This window comes from Ranitomeya variabilis, chromosome 1, assembly GCF_051348905.1.
Source record: "Ranitomeya variabilis isolate aRanVar5 chromosome 1, aRanVar5.hap1, whole genome shotgun sequence".
Lineage (NCBI taxonomy): Eukaryota > Metazoa > Chordata > Amphibia > Anura > Dendrobatidae > Ranitomeya > Ranitomeya variabilis.
The window spans coordinates 113,036,527-113,057,091 of record NC_135232.1 but is presented as its reverse complement, the minus strand read 5'-3'; the positions used below and the strand labels follow the sequence as shown (position 1 = coordinate 113,057,091).

At 46.1% G+C, this 20,565-nt stretch overlaps 1 protein-coding gene and 1 long non-coding RNA gene across 2 annotated transcripts in view; one reads left to right on the top strand and one right to left on the bottom strand.

The window, feature by feature from the left end:
• The window catches only part of BTF3 (basic transcription factor 3), a 35,251-nt gene extending 15,745 nt beyond the window's left edge, over positions 1–19,506 (top strand). Inside the window, exons 5-6 of the mRNA XM_077287772.1 lie at positions 4,489–4,545; positions 19,234–19,506. Of these exons, the coding sequence (XP_077143887.1) occupies positions 4,489–4,545; positions 19,234–19,280 (104 nt within the window). The 3' untranslated portion in view covers positions 19,281–19,506. The remainder of the gene's footprint in view (positions 1–4,488; positions 4,546–19,233) is intronic.
• LOC143806823 (uncharacterized) lies at positions 7,362–9,005 on the bottom strand. Its single transcript, XR_013221567.1, has 2 exons — positions 8,360–9,005; positions 7,362–8,018 (listed from the first exon to the last, which is right to left on the bottom strand). It is a non-coding gene; the product is annotated as an uncharacterized LOC143806823 (long non-coding RNA).
• Positions 19,507–20,565: the final 1,059 nt, after the last annotated feature.

Here is a 20,565-nt window from a genome sequence, read left to right as displayed (position 1 = left end):
CAGCAGGCGGACTTGTCTTCAAGAAGTCGCTTACTGGCCTCCCCTTCCAGGGGGTGTCTCTTTGGCTACACGCTGGAACAAATTATTAATGATGCCACGGGAGGCACGAGTTCCCTTCGTCCTTTCGCTGTTTTGTGGCTTCGGAAGATTCCTCTAGCTATCACAGACTGCGATCTCGTCTGGCTAGAGTAAAGGCTTCCTTTACGCCTATCCCTTCCCGGCGTTCCCGCAACTCCCATGGTTGGTCCACCAGGCCTAGACCTGGCAGCTCTTCCTCGGCATGACTAATGCCAACGGCCCAGCGTTTCTTCCAGTTTGGGCGGGCATCTCCTGTTTTTTTCAGGGATGTTTGGCTGGCTTCGGTGGAGGACGCTTAGATCAGGGAGGTGGTATCCTCCAGTTACAAGATACGGTTCGCTTCGCGGCCCGGAATTGCTTCTTTCTTTGTTCGGAGGTTATTGTTTCCGTTCCACAGCAGGTACACTTCACAGGTTTCTATTCAAACCTGCTTGTAGTGTCGAAGAAGAGCGGCGCTGTTCGACCCATTCTGTCTCTGAAGTTAGTCAACAGAAGGTTCCGCCTGCGGCATTTCAGGATGAAGTTCCTCTGTTCAGTCCTGGCTTCCATGGATCTACAGGAATTCCTGTGCTCCATGGATATCCAAGATGCTTTGCTCCATGTCCTGATTTTCCTTGCGGATCAGGGGCCTAGTGTTCATTCCATACCTTGAAGTCCTCCTTATCAAGCCTCAGGCCCAGAAGAGTCTGTCCATTGTCCACGACTCCCGGTCCCGTTTCTGGTGGCTGGCCAACAGATCAAAGTCTTGTCGTCTGTACTGTCTCTGAATCCTCCAATCCGACCGATTCTAATAGCCTCTCAACTGGTGGCTGTCATCCCCTCTCATTCCCCAGGTCCGGTCCTCCCAAGGCGGGTGGTGACGACGGTCACCAGCCTTCCCGACTGGGGGCGTTTTCTCGCCATCCGTCATTGAAGGGGGCGTTGGTCGGAGCAAGAGTCCTCTCCGCCAATCGATACCCTTGAGATAGGGGCTTTTCTTCTATCCCTGAGTCTCTGGGAAATGCTTCTCAGAGGTCTGCCAGTCAGAATCCAGACGTCCAATGCCTCAACTGTGGCTTATGTCAATCGCCAGGGACGGAATCAGTCTCTTGGCAATGGCGGAGGTATCCAATATCCTCCTCTGCGCAGAGGTGACGGTTTCTGCACTATCAGCAGTGCATATCCCCGGTGTGGATTACTAGGCCGCAGTGTTTTCTCTGCCATGACGGCCTTGCGGCAGGACAGGTGTTCGTGCTTCAAGAGGTCTTCCTTCAAATTTGCCTTTGATGAGGAACTCCGGATACGGCTCTCCTGGCGGCCCGACTGCTTAGGAAGGTTCCACCGTTTGTCTCCAAGTCTGCGATCCTCTTGTTGTGGATACCGATTCTTTGACCATTCCTGGGTCGCAATTTGTACTTCCTTTCTGTTCCTCACTTCCCTTTCTTCCCAGGCTGTTGGAGAGCAATGTGGAGGGAGTGCCGGTCATTCTGACCGCACCACATTGGTCCAGAAGGTTCTGGTTCGCTGAGATCGTCCATCTCCTCGCGGACTCCCACTGGAGGCTCCCAGTCTGGTCAGATCTTCTGTACCAGGGACCCATCTGCCGCAGAGGTCTTGGTGGCTCAAGTTAACAGCTTTGCTGTTGAAACCTTCCATTTTGGCTATTCTCTCTAGGCAGAACTTGATGCTGGTCTTGCCCTTAGTTCTCTGAAGGGTCAGATAGCAACCCTTTCCATCCCTTTTCTGAAGTCCCTTTCAGAGGTCCTTAGCTATGGGCTATCACGGTACAAAGATTTATATACGACCCGTTCTCAGATCAGGACCTTTCTTCAAAGAGTGGCGCATGCGGCTCTCCCGTTCCAGACTTCTGCGGATCCCCGGGACCTCAATCTTGTTCTGGAGGCTCAGTGGGGTTCCCCCCCCCCTTGAACCTCCCCATGAGGCCTCACTGTCTGTTTTGTCCCGCAAGGTGGCGTTTCTGGTGACTTTCACCTCCATTAGGCGCGCCTCTGAGTTTGTGGCTCTCTCCTGTCTTCCCATTTCTTGGTTCTTCACCAGGATAAGGTAGTTTTTACGGCCTTCGTCGCCTTTTCTTCCCAGGGCGGTGTCCTCCTTTTACTTAAATAAGATCGTCCTTCCCACCTTTGTCCTGCTCTGGGGCGTTCGCTGAACAGGCTAGACCTGTCATGGCAGTGAGGATCTATTTGTCTACGACCGCCTTCTTTAGGAAGACAGACTGTCTTTTTGACGTTCCAGACGATACGCCAAGAGGCCTGCCGGCCTCCAAGGTTACGTTTGTTCTCTGGATCAGATCTGCCATTCTGGAGGCTCACTGGGTCAAGAACAGAGTGCTTCCTCATGGTATTAAGACTCACTCTGCCCCGGGCAATGGGCGCCTCCTGGGCAGTACACCATGGGGCATCCGCCCTACAACTTTGCTGGGCGGTAACCTAGTGTTCCGTTACCTCTTTTCCCAAAGGTTATAAGCATACCTGCGCTTCGACAGTTACCAGCCTAGGCAGAAGGATCTTGCAGGCGGCAGTGGTGATTCCTCCGTCCTGGATGGAGTTTTTCTGCTGTTCCCACCCCAGGGACTGCTTTGGGACGTCCCATGGTTCCTGTGTCCCCCAATGAGAGGCGATAGAGAAAACAGGATTTTTGGTTGCTTACCGTAAAATCTGTTTCTCGGAGCCTTCATTGGGGGACACAGCACCCTCCCAAGTTGAACAGCCCTGTTTATTGTGTTATACTGTTAACGTTTGTGTTCTTTGAACGCTCTTTGAGTGTTTGAAACTTTTAGACTGTAAAGCGCTGCTTAAGTTTGTTGGCGCTGTATAAATGAAGATTATTATTATTATAATATTATTATTATTTCTCGTTTACACGTTGCTTCTCCTACTGCTTTCTCACTAACTGAATATCCTACTTCCTGTCGGTGGGGTGTACACTGCAGAGGAGGAGCTAACTTTTTTATTTGCATAGTGTCAGCCTCCTAGTGGCAGCAGCATACACCCCATGGTTCCTGTGTCCCCCAATGAAGGCTCCGAGAAACAGATTTTACGGTAAGCAACCAAAAATCCTGTTTTGATGGTTAGTAGCTTATGAGGTTATTGGATGTTGTCGATGGTGATCCTAGATCAGTATAACAGGGAACATTAGGGCTAGCTGTCGGTGAGCGGGGGCACCATATTGCTTCCAAGCTAGGGAGGGATTATTCTCATGGCATCAATAGGGTGAGAGAAAGTATTCCACATTTAATTTTGGATTTAAAACGCCCTAATAGCAATAGTATATTTGATCCAAATTATCACATGTTGATCGCACATGTGCCAGTTCATGCATGTAGTACTGAAATCATTTCAGGTTATTTACTAGTCTTTTTTTTAAATATTTCATAGCTAACATGATTTTTTTAGATTTTTGCCAGTCTGAAAAATGACTCAAGATAGCCAAATGCAGAATCTCAAACACTGCTGTCCACTACCAGAGTTAGTCCTCAGGATGCATTGGTTCTCGTGGTTGCATAACTCGGTGTCTATGTAACCTCCTCATCTTCCTCCTCCTCTGCTGAGCTACTCGGCTGCATGCCTCTGGGTTTACACCAAGTGTGATCTAATACCTCATTGTCATCCTCTCTGTTCTCCCACTCCTCGCCCTGAGAGTCACCTTCCTCCTCTTCCTGCTTTGACAGCACAGTACAACCTGGTCTCTCTGAATATTTTAATATTCGATTTCAATATTTTAGTGGGATTTTTTTCTGATAAGCCGTAACATTTCCCAATAACATTACCAGGGTCTAAAACATCAATCATTTCATCCAGTTCTATTTTTGTCCCCTTGATACATTAAAGGATACCTGTCATTAAATTGCTTCAGGCAGCATGAATCAGACCCTGGTTGAACGCGGACAGGCATGTCATTTTCAGAAATGCTGCGGAGATTAAGGAAAAAAAAACAGTTTGATAAGCCAGCCTGGGCCTATAGGGTGAGATTTTACCCCCGGCCAACCTCTCACCCTCTCACTCCAGTTGACAGACAGGTCTCTTCAACATGTGTATATAGAGAGACACCTGTCAATAACCAGGTGCCGTTGCGGTGAGAAACTGGCAGTAGTGCCAGAATATTCGGATCTCTCCCTATAGACCCTGGGCGGCCTTTCACACTACAGTCTCTGAAACACCACAGCATTCCAAGAAAGACAATATCTGGCTGTATTCACACAGCCAGGCTCTGATTTGTGTTGCCCAGGCAGGATAAATCTAATGACAGGTTCCCTTTAAGATGACACTAAATATTTATGATGATTTGTGGGACTTTAATTTGTGGTGTTTCAGGCAGTTCATACTATGTATATGTAGTGAAGGACTCTGCATGCACTGAATTTGTATTACTGGGTGTGTTTCATGCTAACTTTCCATCGACCTTTTTCAGCTGTAGATGGGAAGGCACCACTTGCTACTGGAGAGGATGAAGATGACGAAGTTCCAGGTAGGATTTTGTCCAGTTTTATCTGCCCTAGGTCTCACTCGGATTTTACTGTACGTACCTTCTTTGGATGAATTGGACAGAAAAAAATGAAGGCAGTCTCCATTACATGCTGGAAGACGAGCTAGCTGCACACGGGGGGGGCTCCAGCGTTGCACAGCAGAGTAACATCTGTTTTGTCTTCCTCATTATACCAATGTTATACTCATTTCCTTCCTTCACTTGTTGTTTTCTGATGTTGTCCCATGATTAATCAATAGTAATGAGACATACACATTGTGATACGAGACGCATTGTAATTTGTGATTGAACTAGATGGTGGCCCGATTCTAACGCATCGGGTATTCTAGAATATGTATGTATGTCGTGCTATATACTACGTGGGCTGCGCTATATACTACGTGGGCTGTGCTATATACTACTAGTATATAGCGCAGCCCACGTAGTATATAACACGCCTCGGGTATTCTAGAATATGTATGTACGTCGCGCTTAGCGCAGCCCACGTAGTATGTAGCGCAGCCCACGTAGTATGTAGCGCAGCCCACGTAGTATGTAGCGCAGCCCACGTAGTATGTAGCGCAGCCCACGTAGTATGTAGCGCAGCCCACGTAGTATGTAGCGCAGCCCACGTAGTATGTAGCGCAGCCCACGTAGTATGTAGCGCAGCCCACGTAGTATGTAGCGCAGCCCACGTAGTATGTAGCGCAGCCCACGTAGTATGTAGCGCAGCCCACGTAGTATGTAGCGCAGCCCACGTAGTATGTAGCGCAGCCCACGTAGTATGTAGCGCAGCCCACGTAGTATGTAGCGCAGCCCACGTAGTATGTAGCGCAGCCCACGTAGTATGTAGCGCAGCCCACGTAGTATGTAGCGCAGCCCACGTAGTATGTAGCGCAGCCCACGTAGTATGTAGCGCAGCCCACGTAGTATGTAGCGCAGCCCACGTAGTATGTAGCGCAGCCCACGTAGTATGTAGCGCAGCCCACGTAGTATGTAGCGCAGCCCACGTAGTATGTAGCGCAGCCCACGTAGTATGTAGCGCAGCCCACGTAGTATGTAGCGCAGCCCACGTAGTATGTAGCGCAGCCCACGTAGTATGTAGCGCAGCCCACGTAGTATGTAGCGCAGCCCACGTAGTATGTAGCGCAGCCCACGTAGTATGTAGCGCAGCCCACGTAGTATGTAGCGCAGCCCACGTAGTATGTAGCGCAGCCCACGTAGTATGTAGCGCAGCCCACGTAGTATGTAGCGCAGCCCACGTAGTATGTAGCGCAGCCCACGTAGTATGTAGCGCAGCCCACGTAGTATGTAGCGCAGCCCACGTAGTATGTAGCGCAGCCCACGTAGTATGTAGCGCAGCCCACGTAGTATGTAGCGCAGCCCACGTAGTATGTAGCGCAGCCCACGTAGTATGTAGCGCAGCCCACGTAGTATGTAGCGCAGCCCACGTAGTATGTAGCGCAGCCCACGTAGTATGTAGCGCAGCCCACGTAGTATGTAGCGCAGCCCACGTAGTATGTAGCGCAGCCCACGTAGTATGTAGCGCAGCCCACGTAGTATGTAGCGCAGCCCACGTAGTATGTAGCGCAGCCCACGTAGTATGTAGCGCAGCCCACGTAGTATGTAGCGCAGCCCACGTAGTATGTAGCGCAGCCCACGTAGTATGTAGCGCAGCCCACGTAGTATGTAGCGCAGCCCACGTAGTATGTAGCGCAGCCCACGTAGTATGTAGCGCAGCCCACGTAGTATGTAGCGCAGCCCACGTAGTATGTAGCGCAGCCCACGTAGTATGTAGCGCAGCCCACGTAGTATGTAGCGCAGCCCACGTAGTATGTAGCGCAGCCCACGTAGTATGTAGCGCAGCCCACGTAGTATGTAGCGCAGCCCACGTAGTATGTAGCGCAGCCCACGTAGTATGTAGCGCAGCCCACGTAGTATGTAGCGCAGCCCACGTAGTATAATACACGCATCGGGTATTCTAGAATATGTATGTACGTCGAGCAGTGTGGGCACCATATTCCTGTTAATTTCAATTTTATTATTATTTTTTTTTTTTTAAATAGTTACATACTCACCCTCCGTCGTGGGCAGCATCAATAGTAAAAAGTTGGTCCGGGATGGGGTGACACACTGGCACTGACTGGAGGGGAGTAGGGAGGGGGCACTGAGTGGAGTAGAGTAGACCAATCAGTGACCTGGGATTTCCGTTACAGACAAACAGAAGTTACAAACAGATGGAAGTACCCCTTAGCCAATATATATCCATAAAAATCAACAATGTGTTTACTGACCAGTTCAACTTGTGCAGGGAATTGTTCATACTTATACTGCCTTTTATACCAAAACTGCTGAAACACCAACTAGGAAGTTATCACTTGATAATGATTTCTCTTTAACTTCTCTTCAAAAACCATAAAATACCAGATTCCTGAAATGCAATAACGGGCGATCAAAAGAACGTATCTGCACCAAAATGCACTCATTAAAAACGCCAGCTCCGCACGCAAAAAATAAGCCCTCACCCGACCCCAGATCATTAAAAATGGAGACGCTACGGGTATCGGAAAATGGCGCAATTTTTTCCTTTTTTTTTTTTTTTTTTTTTTTTTTTTTAAGCAAACGTGGAATTTTTTTCCCGTTTTCTAGTACCCTACATGCTAAAACCAATGTTGTCTTTCAAAAGTACAACTTGTTTCGCTAAAAATAAGCCCTCACATGGCCATATTGACGGAAAAATAAAAAAGTTATGGCTCTGGGAAGAAGGGGAGCAAAAAAACGAACACGGAAAAACGGAAAATCCCAAGGTCATGAAGGGGTTAAACTTTTTTTTTTTTTACTTTTGCCATGCTTCAATATCCTCCATGGGAGGCTAAAAGCTGGCACAACTCAATCGCCTCTGCTACATAGCAGCGATCATCAGATCGCTGCTATGTAGCTTAATAACAGGTTTGCTATGAGCGCCGACCACAGGGTGGCGCTCACAGCTAGCCGGGATCAGTAACCATAGAGGTCTCAAGGATACCTCTATGGTTACCCTTCTGATGCATCGCTGACCCCCGATCATGTGAGGGGGGTCGGCGATGCGCTCATTTCCGGCCGTAAGCGCCAGTTAAATGCCGCTGTCAGCGTTTGACAGCGGCATTTAACTAATTAATAGCGGCTGGTGAATCGATATTTCACCCACCGCTATTGCGGGCACATGTCAGCTGTTCAAAACAGCTGACATGTCCCGGCTTTGATGCGGGCTCACCGCCGGAGCCCTGCATCAAAGCCAGGGATCTGACCTCGGACTACTATCCCGTACGAGGTCACAAACGGGTTTAGAGGATAAACAGTCGCACTCAGTCTCATATAATTTGCAAAAAAAGGATTTATTTCAATTGCCAAATAAAGAAAATAACTTCACCGCAGTAGAGAAATGCAAACTATTCCATAAGGCAACGTTTCGACCATGTCCCTGGTCTTTATCAAACCTTATTGGAGAAGAAAAAAATACATAAATATAATAGAGATATATACAAAAAGAAAATATCTACAGGAGAATAAGACAAAATGATATAATAGTGCTGTACAATTATATATACACAATATACATGATAAATCAGATGTGGAGAGGATCCCATACAAATAAATCCTTACACTCAAAAAAATAATCTGGTATTATACAAAGAATTCATGACACAGTATAAGTAATGAGATGGAGACTATTCTGAATCATACATGGGTCTAGTGTCCAAAGAGGTACTGATAAAGGGTGGTGGAGCATTATTGCGGACTTAAAAGAGCTGACACATGAAGAGCAGCAGGTACTGACCTTATAACAGAGATTCAAGGAAGGGTAGAGTAGTGTAAAGTTGATAAATACTGAAATCCCATTGTGGGCTGCAAAGAAGTAAAGTTAGGAAACGGTTAAATAGTGAACTGGAGAGGGCTTGATATACCAACCTTGTCTGGTGGTGCTTGCTTTGGGAATCACAGGTGAACTAAAGCAGCTCAGGAGGCTGTGTGTGTGTGTGTGTGTAATATATATATATATATATATATATCAGCACAAAAGAAAATTGAAAAAAAGGGCTTTAATGCCTGAATATATATAGGCAGGAAACGGGGAAGGGTGGAGATAAGCGCTGTCAGCGTACATGTGAAACAGGCTATGTGAGAGGCAATATGACTGGGTGGATGGAGAGGGAATGAACTGTTTCTAATAATAGAGACAGAAAATAGAGGTCAAAAGAATGAAAAAATGGTAACCAGGTTGTGGTAAATAAACTTAGATATAAAATGACCGAGGATTTGGGGGGGGGATAGTGAAACATAAAAAAAATGAACGTAAGGAAAAAATAAATGATAAATTGAAATAACTTAAAAATAAAAATTTATATTGGAAGCAACCAGATATGATGAAATGAAGGTGAAAGATAAAACAGGAAAAAAAATTAAAAGAAAAAATGAAGAAATTGAGAAAAATAGAAATAATAAAAAATAAAGGAGAGAAAATAAATGGAGTAAAATAAAATTATGAAAATATAAAAATAAGGGTATGTTTACTCTGCCTCTTATGGTGGTTTTTGAGCTGGTCTACTGATAAAAACACACTTTTTAAAGGATCTTCCTATTCATTTCTATTGGAAAACATCAGGCTGTTTTATGCTCATTCATGTGAGCATCCTATAAACTGTTAAAGGGAAGGTACCGCGTTTGTAGGTCATTAATAAATCACTGTAATGTAGCATAACATGCTGCTATAACCAAGTTTTAAATGCATGTGAAACAGATTTCGTGTGTTATGAGTTTAAAGAAGGCACTGTGGGTTCACAGCAGTAGCCCGACACTATCAGTGTCATATTACGGCACCCCATGGACATAGGGTCAGCGCCGGTCTATTATCTCCTATTTTAACATTGTAGCCGCATTAGCAGTGAGCTGGGCACGCCTCTGTGGGCTGCACAATTCACTGCTGTAGGTGTGACTGGCCGCCATTTTATTATAGCCCAGTGCTATCTGCCGAGCTCCACTTACTCTCTATCGCAGGACAGAAGTGCTGACTGGAGCCGGAGGCTGGAGAGTGGGGAGTGCGGGTGATTTACCTCCGTGCTCCTCTGTACTACAGGCACTGCACTGTGCGTCCTGAGCAGACATCTTCTGCTCCTAACACGCTGCCTTGTGTGCTTCTCCTGCTCTGTCTCCGCCTCCCCACTCACACACAGTCCCGGTAAGAAGCTGCATTCACAGCCTGCAGAGAGGGAGCTGACACCTGGAGAGAGAGCAGGACAGCTGACAGGACAGAGTGGCTAAGTTGGGGGAAGGGGGGATGACAAGAATGTTAGTCACAAAACAGGAGAGAAGTAGCATGCGCACAACAGGGATCACATACCCTTCCCCCATATATCTCTTCTGTGATCTCCCATAGGCCAGCACTCTGCTCTCCTGAAATACTCTGTGCTCTAGTCACCCTGTTCCTTCCCCCATATATCTCCCTCTGTGACCCTGGAGGTGACTGTCTCTCCCCATGTTTGCTCTCCATCCCCCTGTGCCTGTTCGCTCTCTCCCCATAGGTCGCTCTCGATCCTATGCACTCCTCTCCCCCTGCATGTCTCTCTCCACATGGGTCGCTCTCCCTCCTCTCCCCCCTCTCCCCCCTGCATGTCTCTCTCCCCATGGGTCTCTCTCGCTACTATGCACTCCTCTCCCCCCTGCATGTCTCTCCCCCATGGGTCGCTCTCCCTCCTCTCCCCCCTGCATGTCTCACTCCCCATGGGTCGCTCTCCCTCCTCTCCCCCCTGCATGTCTCACTCCCCATGGGTCGCTCTCGCTCCTATGTACTCCTCTCCCCCTGCATGTCTCTCTCCCCATGGGTCGCTCTCCCTCCTCTCCCCCTGCATGTCTCACTCCCCATGGGTCGCTCTCGCTCCTATGCGCTCCTCTCCCCATGGGTCGCTCTCCCCCTGCATGTCTCTCTCCCCATGGATCGCTCTCCCTCCTCTCCCCCTGCATGTCTCACTCCCCATGGGTCGCTCTCCCTCCTATGCACTCCTCTCCCCCTGCATATCTTTCCTCATTGCACACACAGCTCAGTGCTTGCGATAACAGGGGCTGCGGGGGTCATGCTGACACATGTCAGCGTGACCCCCACAGTGGTGACTGTCACCTGCAGTAACGCTACCACCAGTACTGTCGGTCACAGCGCTGCGGGATGTCAGCGTGATTCCGCAGCTGACTGTGACCTGCGGTAAAAAAGCAGGCGTGGACCGATGAGACTACTGCTCCCATTGGGCTATGTCTGATGGGAGAGTAGTATCATCTGCCGCTACCTGTGCTCACAGTTAAAAAAAAAAAAAAAAAAAAAAAAGTTACATTACATACTCACATAAAAATTTTAAAAAAATTATACGGCGGCGCAGTGATCCACTGCAGGTGGCGATCTCATCCTGTCAGTCTATCGCCGGCTGTCTGAGAGCAGCATATCACTGATGTGACTGCTCTCAAAGTGATCAGGATCGTCGTGGGACATTATGGATTATCTTCTCGGCGGGCGGGTGAGGAATATTTGTGGTTTATTTTTGTTGCAGGAGACGAGGGATTCAGGGATTATGCGTTCGGTAAGTATAGTTTAATTAAGATTAAGAAAGGACTTTATTCTAGCTGTGTTTTTATTTACAATACAACTATAGGATTAGTAATGGATAGGTGTCTTATATACGCCTTCCTACAAGACTTCTCTCGTTCTGCGCCAGCTCTCTGGAATGCACTTCCCCAGACAATCAGACTGATACCTAGCCGCGACCTATTCAAGCGCGCTCTAAAAACCCATCTCTTCAAACAAGCCTACCACATCAACTACTCAGTAAACTAACTTTGCCCTGTTCCCTCCTTCCAAATATTATTCTAAATCTGCACCCTACTATTCATCTGTCTCCACACCCCCCCATGCACATGATAACTGCACTTGATACTTGACTATTGCACTTAAACACACGGGCTGATGACCGGATCATGCAGCTTTATATGAAAATCCCTATTTATTATAATTGCCAGACCTGAAATAACAAGCACTTTTCACATATTGTGTCCCCCCATTTCCTTGTAGATTGTGAGCAGGGACCTCACTCCTAATGTCACTGTTTAAATTGTCTTAACTTGTATTGAATTTGTCTGTATATGTCCCCGCTTAATTGTAAAGTGCTGCGGAATATGTTGGCGCTATATAAATAAAGATTATTATTATAAATAAAGATTATTATTTATTATTTACGCCTCTCCATTACTAAGCTGTGGGTTTGATGTCACCTGACAATAGAAAGGTGACATCAATCCCACAAATATGAAACCAACTTGCTACAGGGCAAGTGGGAAGAGCCGGGCAAAATGCCAGAAAAGACGCATCTAATAGATGCGCCATTTCTGGGGCGGCTGAGAGCTGATGGTTTATAGCCTGGGGGGGCAATATCCATGGCCCCTTCCTAGGCTATTAATATCCCGCAGCTGTTTGCATAACCCTTGCTGGTTATTATAGGGGGACCCCACGTAATTTTTTTTTGTTTGGGGTCCCCCATTTTAATAGCCAGTAAAGGCTAAGTATACAGTTGTGAGCGTGTGTGTCAGCGTGCACACACTCCACCCATAGACCAGCACACTGCTCCTGAAATACTCTGCTCCCTCCACCGTATATCTCTCTCTGTGACCCCCCCCCCCCCCCCATAGACCAGCACACTGCCATATGGATTACGCATAATGCTGCCATATCTATTTATCACATAATACTCCCATAAAGACCACACATTATACCGCTATATATATTTATTACATAGTACTGCAATATAGATCCCATATGATGCCGCCATATATATTTTTTATATAGTACTGTCATATAGACTACACTTGATGCAGACAAGTATTATGTGTGATCTGTGTTATGGCATTATGTGTGATCTATATGATGGTATTATATGTGATCTGTATGGTGGTATGTTTGATCAGTATGGTGGAATAATGTAAAAAATATATGACTATTATATGACTATGAATAATTATTATGACTATTATATGATAACTATATTGTGGGATTATGTGTGATCTATGTGGCATTATTATGTGACAATTATATGGTGGTTTTATGTGTGATCTACATGGTGTTGTGTGTGATCTATATAGCGGTATTTGTGATCTATATGGCGGTATTATGTGAGAACACTATGGCGGTATGTGTGATCTATATAATGGTATTATATGAGAACTATATGGCGCCATTATGTGTGATCTATATGGCGGTATTATGTGAGAACTCTATGATGTTTATAGCCTAGGAAGGGGTTAATACCCGTGGATCTTCCCAGGCTATGAATATCAGCCCGCAGCGGTATATTTAGCCTTTAATATGTATTAAAATAGGGGGCCCCAAAAAAAACAATGTGGGGTCCCCCTATAATTAATAACCAGAAAAGGCTATGCAGACAGCTGCGGGCTGATGTTGATAGCCTAAGAAGGGGCCATGGATATTGCACCCACCCCCTTCCCTGGCTACAAACACCAGCTCAAAGCCACCCCTGAAATGGCACATCTCTAAGATGCGCCAATTCCGGCACTTAGCCTCTCTCTTCCCACTACCCTGTAGAGGTGTCATATGGGTAATATTTGTGGGGTTAATGTCACCTTTGACATCAAGGTGGCATCAAGCCGGCTTAGTAATGGAGAGGCATCAATAAGACACCTATCCATTACTAATCCTATAGTTAAGGGGTTAAATAAACACACAGCAAGAATAAAGTATTTTAATGAAATAAAATACTACACAGTTTCTCATCTTTATTAGTCAGCTAATCCATGCAACTCCCTCAATCTCCTGAAAAAATAAAAAATAAACCAGCAGTATACTCCCTGTTCCCACACACACACATACACGCAGATACACACGGACACCCGCACACAGACACGCACATATTCACAGTTCACAGTCTCCGCCCACACACTCTCCCTCCTTATCTGCAACGTTTATCGCACGCAATTCCGCAGCAAAACCAGATTTTTACACCTGCAGTTTTGCTGCGGATTTGCCTAACTTAATGGTTGTCAGTGGGTGCAGAAACGCTGCAGATCCGCAAAAAGAATTGACATGCTGCGGAAAATAAAACCCTGCAAATCCGCACGTATTTTTCCGCAGCATGTGCACAACAATTATCAATTTCCCATGACTAACATTGGTTGTGCACTACACTGCGGATTTGATGCAATTCCGTGCATCCAAAAACGCTGCGGAAACGCATCAAAATCATCCAAGTGTCTCACCCCTGCTATTCCATGTGTATCTCTCCCCATCACGCTCCATATGTGTCTCACCCCTGCTGTTCCATGTGTATCTCTCTCCCCATCACGCTCCATGTGTCTCACCCCTGCTGTTCCATGTGTATCTCTCTCCCCATCACGCTCCATGTGTCTCACCCCTGCTGTTCCATGTGTATCTCTCTCCCCATCATGCTCCATATGTGTCTCGCTCATCATACTACATGTCTCTTCCTCTCTCCCATCAGTCTCTCTCAGCCATACTAATGTATCTCTCCCCTCCCTCCACAATGCCTGGCCATTCACTGCAGACCTGTATGTCCTTCTTATCTTACTGATGGATGAGTTACAGACAGCTCTGCTCAGATAATGCTGCTCCATACACACCACATGTCTTCACCCTTCCTCCAGTCCACCATGCTGCTGAGTCCACTGTGTTCTGCTCCTCTGTAAACAAGCTGTGCTTCTGATGCAGTAACTGCTGGTGATAGCAGGTCACAGGTCAGTCACACACAAAATGCCCTGTGATGCTGCTCTTCATTCTGCCCCAGGGATACTAGACCACCCAAAAGGGGAGGGAAATGGTGATGTCAGCAGTTACTGCCCCACTTTTCCAGCTAACAGTAAAGCTGGTAAGTCTTACTATAGCTGCTTGAGGTCTAAAACGGAAAATGCTCCCCCTAGTGGTAAATATATATATTTGTAAGAAAATACATAATATTTTTCATATAGAAATGTTTGCAAACATTGCATTAATACATTTTATTTACTATTTTAAGCTTAATTTCACAAAAAAACAAACTACAAGAAAACTGGTGGCACCTTCCCTTTAAAGCTGTCAAAACCTCCTGGTGAGAGAAAATGTACATGTCACTGCTTTACAGCTCCCCCTGATGGAAAACACTACAAACTAGGCATTGTCCAATCAAAAGGCTTTAGGAAACAAAAAACTGATCCAAAAACTTCCCAAAGGAGTTTTCTGAAGTTTCCACTAAAAAAAAAAAAAAATTTGGACTACAGGAAAATACTGCATTAACATACAGCGGCTTGTGAAAGTATTCACCCCTCTTGTCATTTTTTGTTTTGCAACGATGCTGCCGCCACCAGGTTTCACTGTGGGGATGGTGTTTTTAAAGTGCAAAGCTGTGTTGGTTTGGCACTAGACATAGCGGTTACCTTGGTGGCCAAAAAGTTATACATTTTTGTCTCCTCTGACCACAGCACCTTCCTCCATACATTTGGGAAGTCTCCCACATATCTTTTGCAAATTCCAGGTGAGCCTTAAAGTTTGTGTGTAAGTAAAGGCATTTTTCTGCCCACTCTTCCATAAAGGCCACCACTATGGAATGTACGGCTCATTATGGTCGTATGGACAGATAATCTAGTCTCTACTTGGGAACTCTGCAGCTCCTTCAGGGTTACCTTTGGTCTCTAATAAATGCCCTTGTTACCCGGGCTGAGCGTTTTAGTGGGCGGCCTTCTCTTGGCAGGTTTGTTGTGGTACCATATTACCGTATATACTCGAGTATAAGCCGAGATTTTCAGCCCATTTTTTTAGTCTGAAAGTGCCCCTCTCGGCCTATACTCAAGTCATTGTCCCAGGGGGTAGGAAGGGGAGCAGCGGCTGTGACATAGTCACCTGCTCCTGGTGCGGTCCCTGCATCTCCGGGGGCTGACAGCTTATTCCAGCAGTAACATGGTACCGCTCATTACAGTAATGAATATGGACCCGACTCCACTCCCATAGGGGTGGAGCCGCATATTCATTACTGTATGAGCGGTAACGGTGACCACTCAACGCTGGAAGAAGCTGTCAGCACCCCGGAGATGCAGGGACCGCGCCAGGAGCAGGTGAGTATAATGGGGAGGGGGAGCACTGCGCGATATTCACCTTTCCTCGTTCCGGGCGCAGCTCCGTCTTCCGCATCCTCTGCAGTGACGCTCAGGTCAGAGGGCGTGATGACGTGGTCAGTGCGCGCCCTCTGCCTGAGCGTCAGTGCAGATGACGCGGAAGACACAGCGGCGCTGGAATGAGGACCGGTGAGTATAGCCAGTGCCGGGGCCTGAGCGACGAGAGGGGAGTATGTCATTTTTTATTTTTTTTTAATCGCAGCAACAGCATATGGGACAAATATCTTTATGGAGCATCTTATGGGGCCATAATCAACGTTTGTGCAGCACTATATGGGGCAAATATCTCTATGGAGCATCTTATGGGGCCATTATTAACCTTTGTGCAGCATTATATGGGGCATATTTTAATATGGAGCATCTTTTGGGGCCCATCATGAACTGTATGGAGCATTATATGGGGCCCATCATGAACTGTATGGAGCATTATATGGGGCTCCTGATTCAATATAGATATTCAAAAACACAACCTACTGATGTCTCAATTTTACTTTTATTGGTACCTATTTTTATTTTTGAAATTTACCTGTAGCTGCTGCATTTTCCACACTAGGCTTATTCTCGAGCCATTAAGTTTCCCAGTTTTTTGTGGCAAAATTAGGGGGTTCGGCTTATACTCAAGTATATACGGTATTTCCATTTGATGATGATGGGTTTGATGGCGCTTCTGGGGATCATCAGAGATTGGGATTTTTTTTTTTGTATAACCCATCCCTGACTTGTACTTTTCAACTTTGTCTCTGAGTTGTTTGGAGATCTCCTTGGTCTTCATGATGTTGTTTTTGTTAGTGGTGCCTCTTGCTTAATGGTGTTGCAGCCAGGGATGTGGAGTCGGTAAGCTAAACCTCCGAATTCTCAATTTCCCTGACTTTGACCCGACAGCACTGGTCGCTACTGAGCATGAAGTGCAGCACAGATTCATCTCAACTAAAAACAGAGACCCTTAGATCAGGAACAGGTATTTATAGGACATTTCAAAACTTTCCCAAAGTCTTATGAAAACATTTACAGCACATCTTGCATTGTACTACTGTACCCAATTTATTATATATTTTTGGAGTCTGTCCATTTTATTGTGACTCCATCAAAATGGACTCCGAATCCATAGCCCTGGTTGCAGCCTCTGTGCCCTTTCAGAAAAGGGGTGTATATGCTGGCAGACTTATAAAGGTAACTGCTTGCACCAGAAATTTTTAGGAGCTTCGCAGCAAAAGGTGGGGATACATATGTACATGCCAATTTTTAGTTACCGTATATACTCGAGTATAAGCCGAGATTTTCAGCCCAAATTTTTGGGCTGAAAGTGCCCCTCTCGGCTTATACTCGAGTCACGGTCTGTGGCAGGGTCGGCGGGTGAGGGGGAGAGAGCGCTGAGGCATACTTACCTAGTCCCGGCGATCCTGACGCTCCCCCTGCCCGTCACACTGTCTTCGGGTGCCGCAGCTCTTCCCCTGTACAGCGGTCACGTGGGACCGCTCATTAGAGAAATGAATATTCATTTCTCTAATCAGCGGTGCCGGTGACCGCTGATAGAGGAAGAGGCTGTGGCACCCGGAGACCAGCTGTCCGGGGGAAGGAGCGGGACGCCGGGAGCAGGTAAGTATGTCATATTTACCTGTCCACGATCTACACGCCGGGCGCCGCTCTGTCTTCCCGGCGTCTCTCCGCTCTGACTGTTCAGGTCAGAGGGCGTGATGACGCATATAGTGTGTGCGCCGCCCTCTGCCTGATCAGTCAGTGCGGAGAGACGCTGGGACCGGACGCTGGGGAGCTGCAAGCAAGAGAGGTGAGTATGTGTTTTGTTTTTTTTATTGCAGCAGCAGCGTTATATATGGCACAGATTTATGTGGAGCATCTATGGGGCCAAACTGAACGCTGCAGAGCATTCCATATGGGGCAGCTTTATAATGAGCATCTATGGGGCCAAACTGAACGGTGCAGAGCATATATGGCACAGCTTTATATGGAGCATCTATTGGCCCATAATGAACGGTGCAGAGCATATAGGGCACAGCTTTATAATGAGCATCTATGGGGCCATAATGAACGGTGCAGAGCATTATATGTGGCACAGATTTATGTGGAGCATCTGGGGCCAAACTGAACGGTGCAGAGCATTCCATATGGGGCGGCTTTATAATGAGCGTCTATGGGGCCAAACTGAACTGTGCAGAGCATATAGGGCACAGCTTTATATGGAGCATCTATAGGGCCATAATGAACGGTGCAGAGCATTGTATATGGGGCACAGCTTTATAAGGAGCATCTATGGAGCCATACTGAACGGTGCAGAGCATTTTATATGGCACAGCTTTATATGGAGCATCTATGGGGCCATAATGAACGGTGCAGAGCATTATATATGGCACAGCTTTATAAGGAGCATCTATGGGGCCAAACTGAACGGTGCAGAGCATATAGGGCACAGCTATATAAGGAGCATCTATGGGGCCAAACTGAACGGTGCAGAGCATATAGGGAACAGATTTATAATGAGCATCTATGGGGCCAAACTGAACGGTGCAGAGCATATAGGGCACAGCTTTATAATGAGCATCTATGGGGCCAAAGTGAACGGTGCAGAGCATATATGGCACAGCTTTATATGGAGCATCTATAGGGCCATAATGAACGGTGCAGAGAATTCTATATGGCACAGCTATATATGGATAATATATGGGGCAATAATCAATGGTATGGAGCATTATATGTGGCACAGCTTTATATGGAGCATCTATGGGGCAATAATGAATGGTATGGAGCATCTATTTTTATTTTTGAAATTCACCGGTAGCTGCTGCATTTTCCACCCTAGGCTTATACTCGAGTCAATAAGTTTTCCCAGTTTTTTGTGGCAAAATTAGGGGGGTCGGCTTATACTCGGGTCGGCTTATACTCGGGTCGGCTTATACTCGGGTCGGCTTATACTCGGGTCGGCTTATACTCGGGTCGGCTTATACTCGGGTCGGCTTATACTCGGGTCGGCTTATACTCGGGTCGGCTTATACTCGGGTCGGCTTATACTCGGGTCGGCTTATACTCGGGTCGGCTTATACTTGGGTCAGCTTATACTCGAGTATATTCGGTATTTGATCCCATAAACATAACTTATGCCTATATTTTTCTCACTTCACAAACTTAAACTGTTTAGTGCTGATGCATGACACACAAATCTGATTACAAAAATATTTAAACACAGGTCGTAATGCAACAAAATAGGTAAAAATCCAAGGGAGTGAATACTTTTGCAAGCCACTGTACAAAATTGTCTGTTGGGGTATAAAAATAGCTTCCCTTTTTTTATTTTTATTTTTTTTTATTTTTAATTTAAGCTTCTATTGCAAAGATGCTTTATTCTTTACTTTATTTTTTATGAACTTGTTAGTAGGTAGACCTAACCTTTAATCCCAAATCTCAGTGCAGTGTCTCGATGTAAGGTTAATTTATCCCCAAAGAAACATGTTTTTTTAATGACCTCTATCTTAAAATGTTTTTCTACAGATCTGGTTGAGAACTTTGACGAAGCCTCAAAGAACGAGTCCATCTAAGCTGAAAACCACTGAGGAATCGAACGATGAAAAGAACTGCTATTTTATATTGTGACTTATCTATTTGTGTTTGCTTTTTTTGACTTGATGAGATTAAACAGGAATTCCTTAATAACATTCAAAATGTAGCAGCTCGGCTTCAGCACCCGCTTTTTATGGCAGAACCTGCGTGTGCGGCCTAGTTCAACAGGACACACCTGGAAATAAAGATTGTTCTACAAAAAAACTTCATAAGATCTTTGTCTTATGTTTAGTAAGGTTTTCCAGTTACTATATTACCAGGTCTCAAAATGTATGTGATGCAAATAGTGTTAGTATTGGGCCTGACTTCTACTGCACTACACAATTGCCCAAGAATGTCCTCTCTAAGCTATGTATAGTTTTTCGGGAGCAGGAGGTAAGTATTAGACTTCAATGTGGAAGTTGGTACAAAACCTGATATGAGACATAAGGCATTTACTTAAATTTGAGCACACCTTTTTAGATGGAAGCTATCACCATGAAAATGCAGTCCAATCTGCAGGCGCCATGTTGTTGAGCATGGGAGGCTGAGTAGTTTGATACTTACCGTATTTTTCTGACTATAAGACACCATGGACCATAAAACATACCTAGGATTTACAGGAGGAAATTGTGGGAAAAAAATTGAAGCAAAAAATGTGGTCAATTCTGCACTTAACATCCCCTATCCTGGTAAATATGGTCCCCTCATCCCAATCCTGATACACATGTCCCCCTTATCCCTATACTGGTATGCATGGCCCCCTTATCCCTATTCTGGTAGTAGGAATGGTCATCCTTATCCTGGCAGGAATGATCGCCCTCATCCCCCCTATCCTGGTATTCAGGGCCCCATCCTTAACTTGGTATGATTGCCCACCATCCCAGTCCTGGTATGCAGGGCCCCATCCTTATTCTGGTATGATTGGCCCTCACCCCCATCCTGGTATGCATGGCCCCATCAGAAAACATTGAAAAAATTAAACTAACCTTTCCGGCTCTCCCTCGCAGCATCTTGTTTTGATGCCAGCAGCTGCTTTATGCTTGTAAGCAGCGCATGGTAGGGACGTGATTCGCTGCTTACAAGCCGAAGGGCAGCATCTGCTGGACTACTCACTTCTCTACACGCCTGGACTGTGTGCATGCAGAGCAGTGAGTTTTCATTGCTCTTTAATAGCGAGCACAGTGTCAGTCGGAGCCTTCCTGCAGCCTATTTATAGGACATTATGAAATGTCCTATAAATATCTGTGCCGCTACTTAAGAGAAATGAATATTCCCTGCATT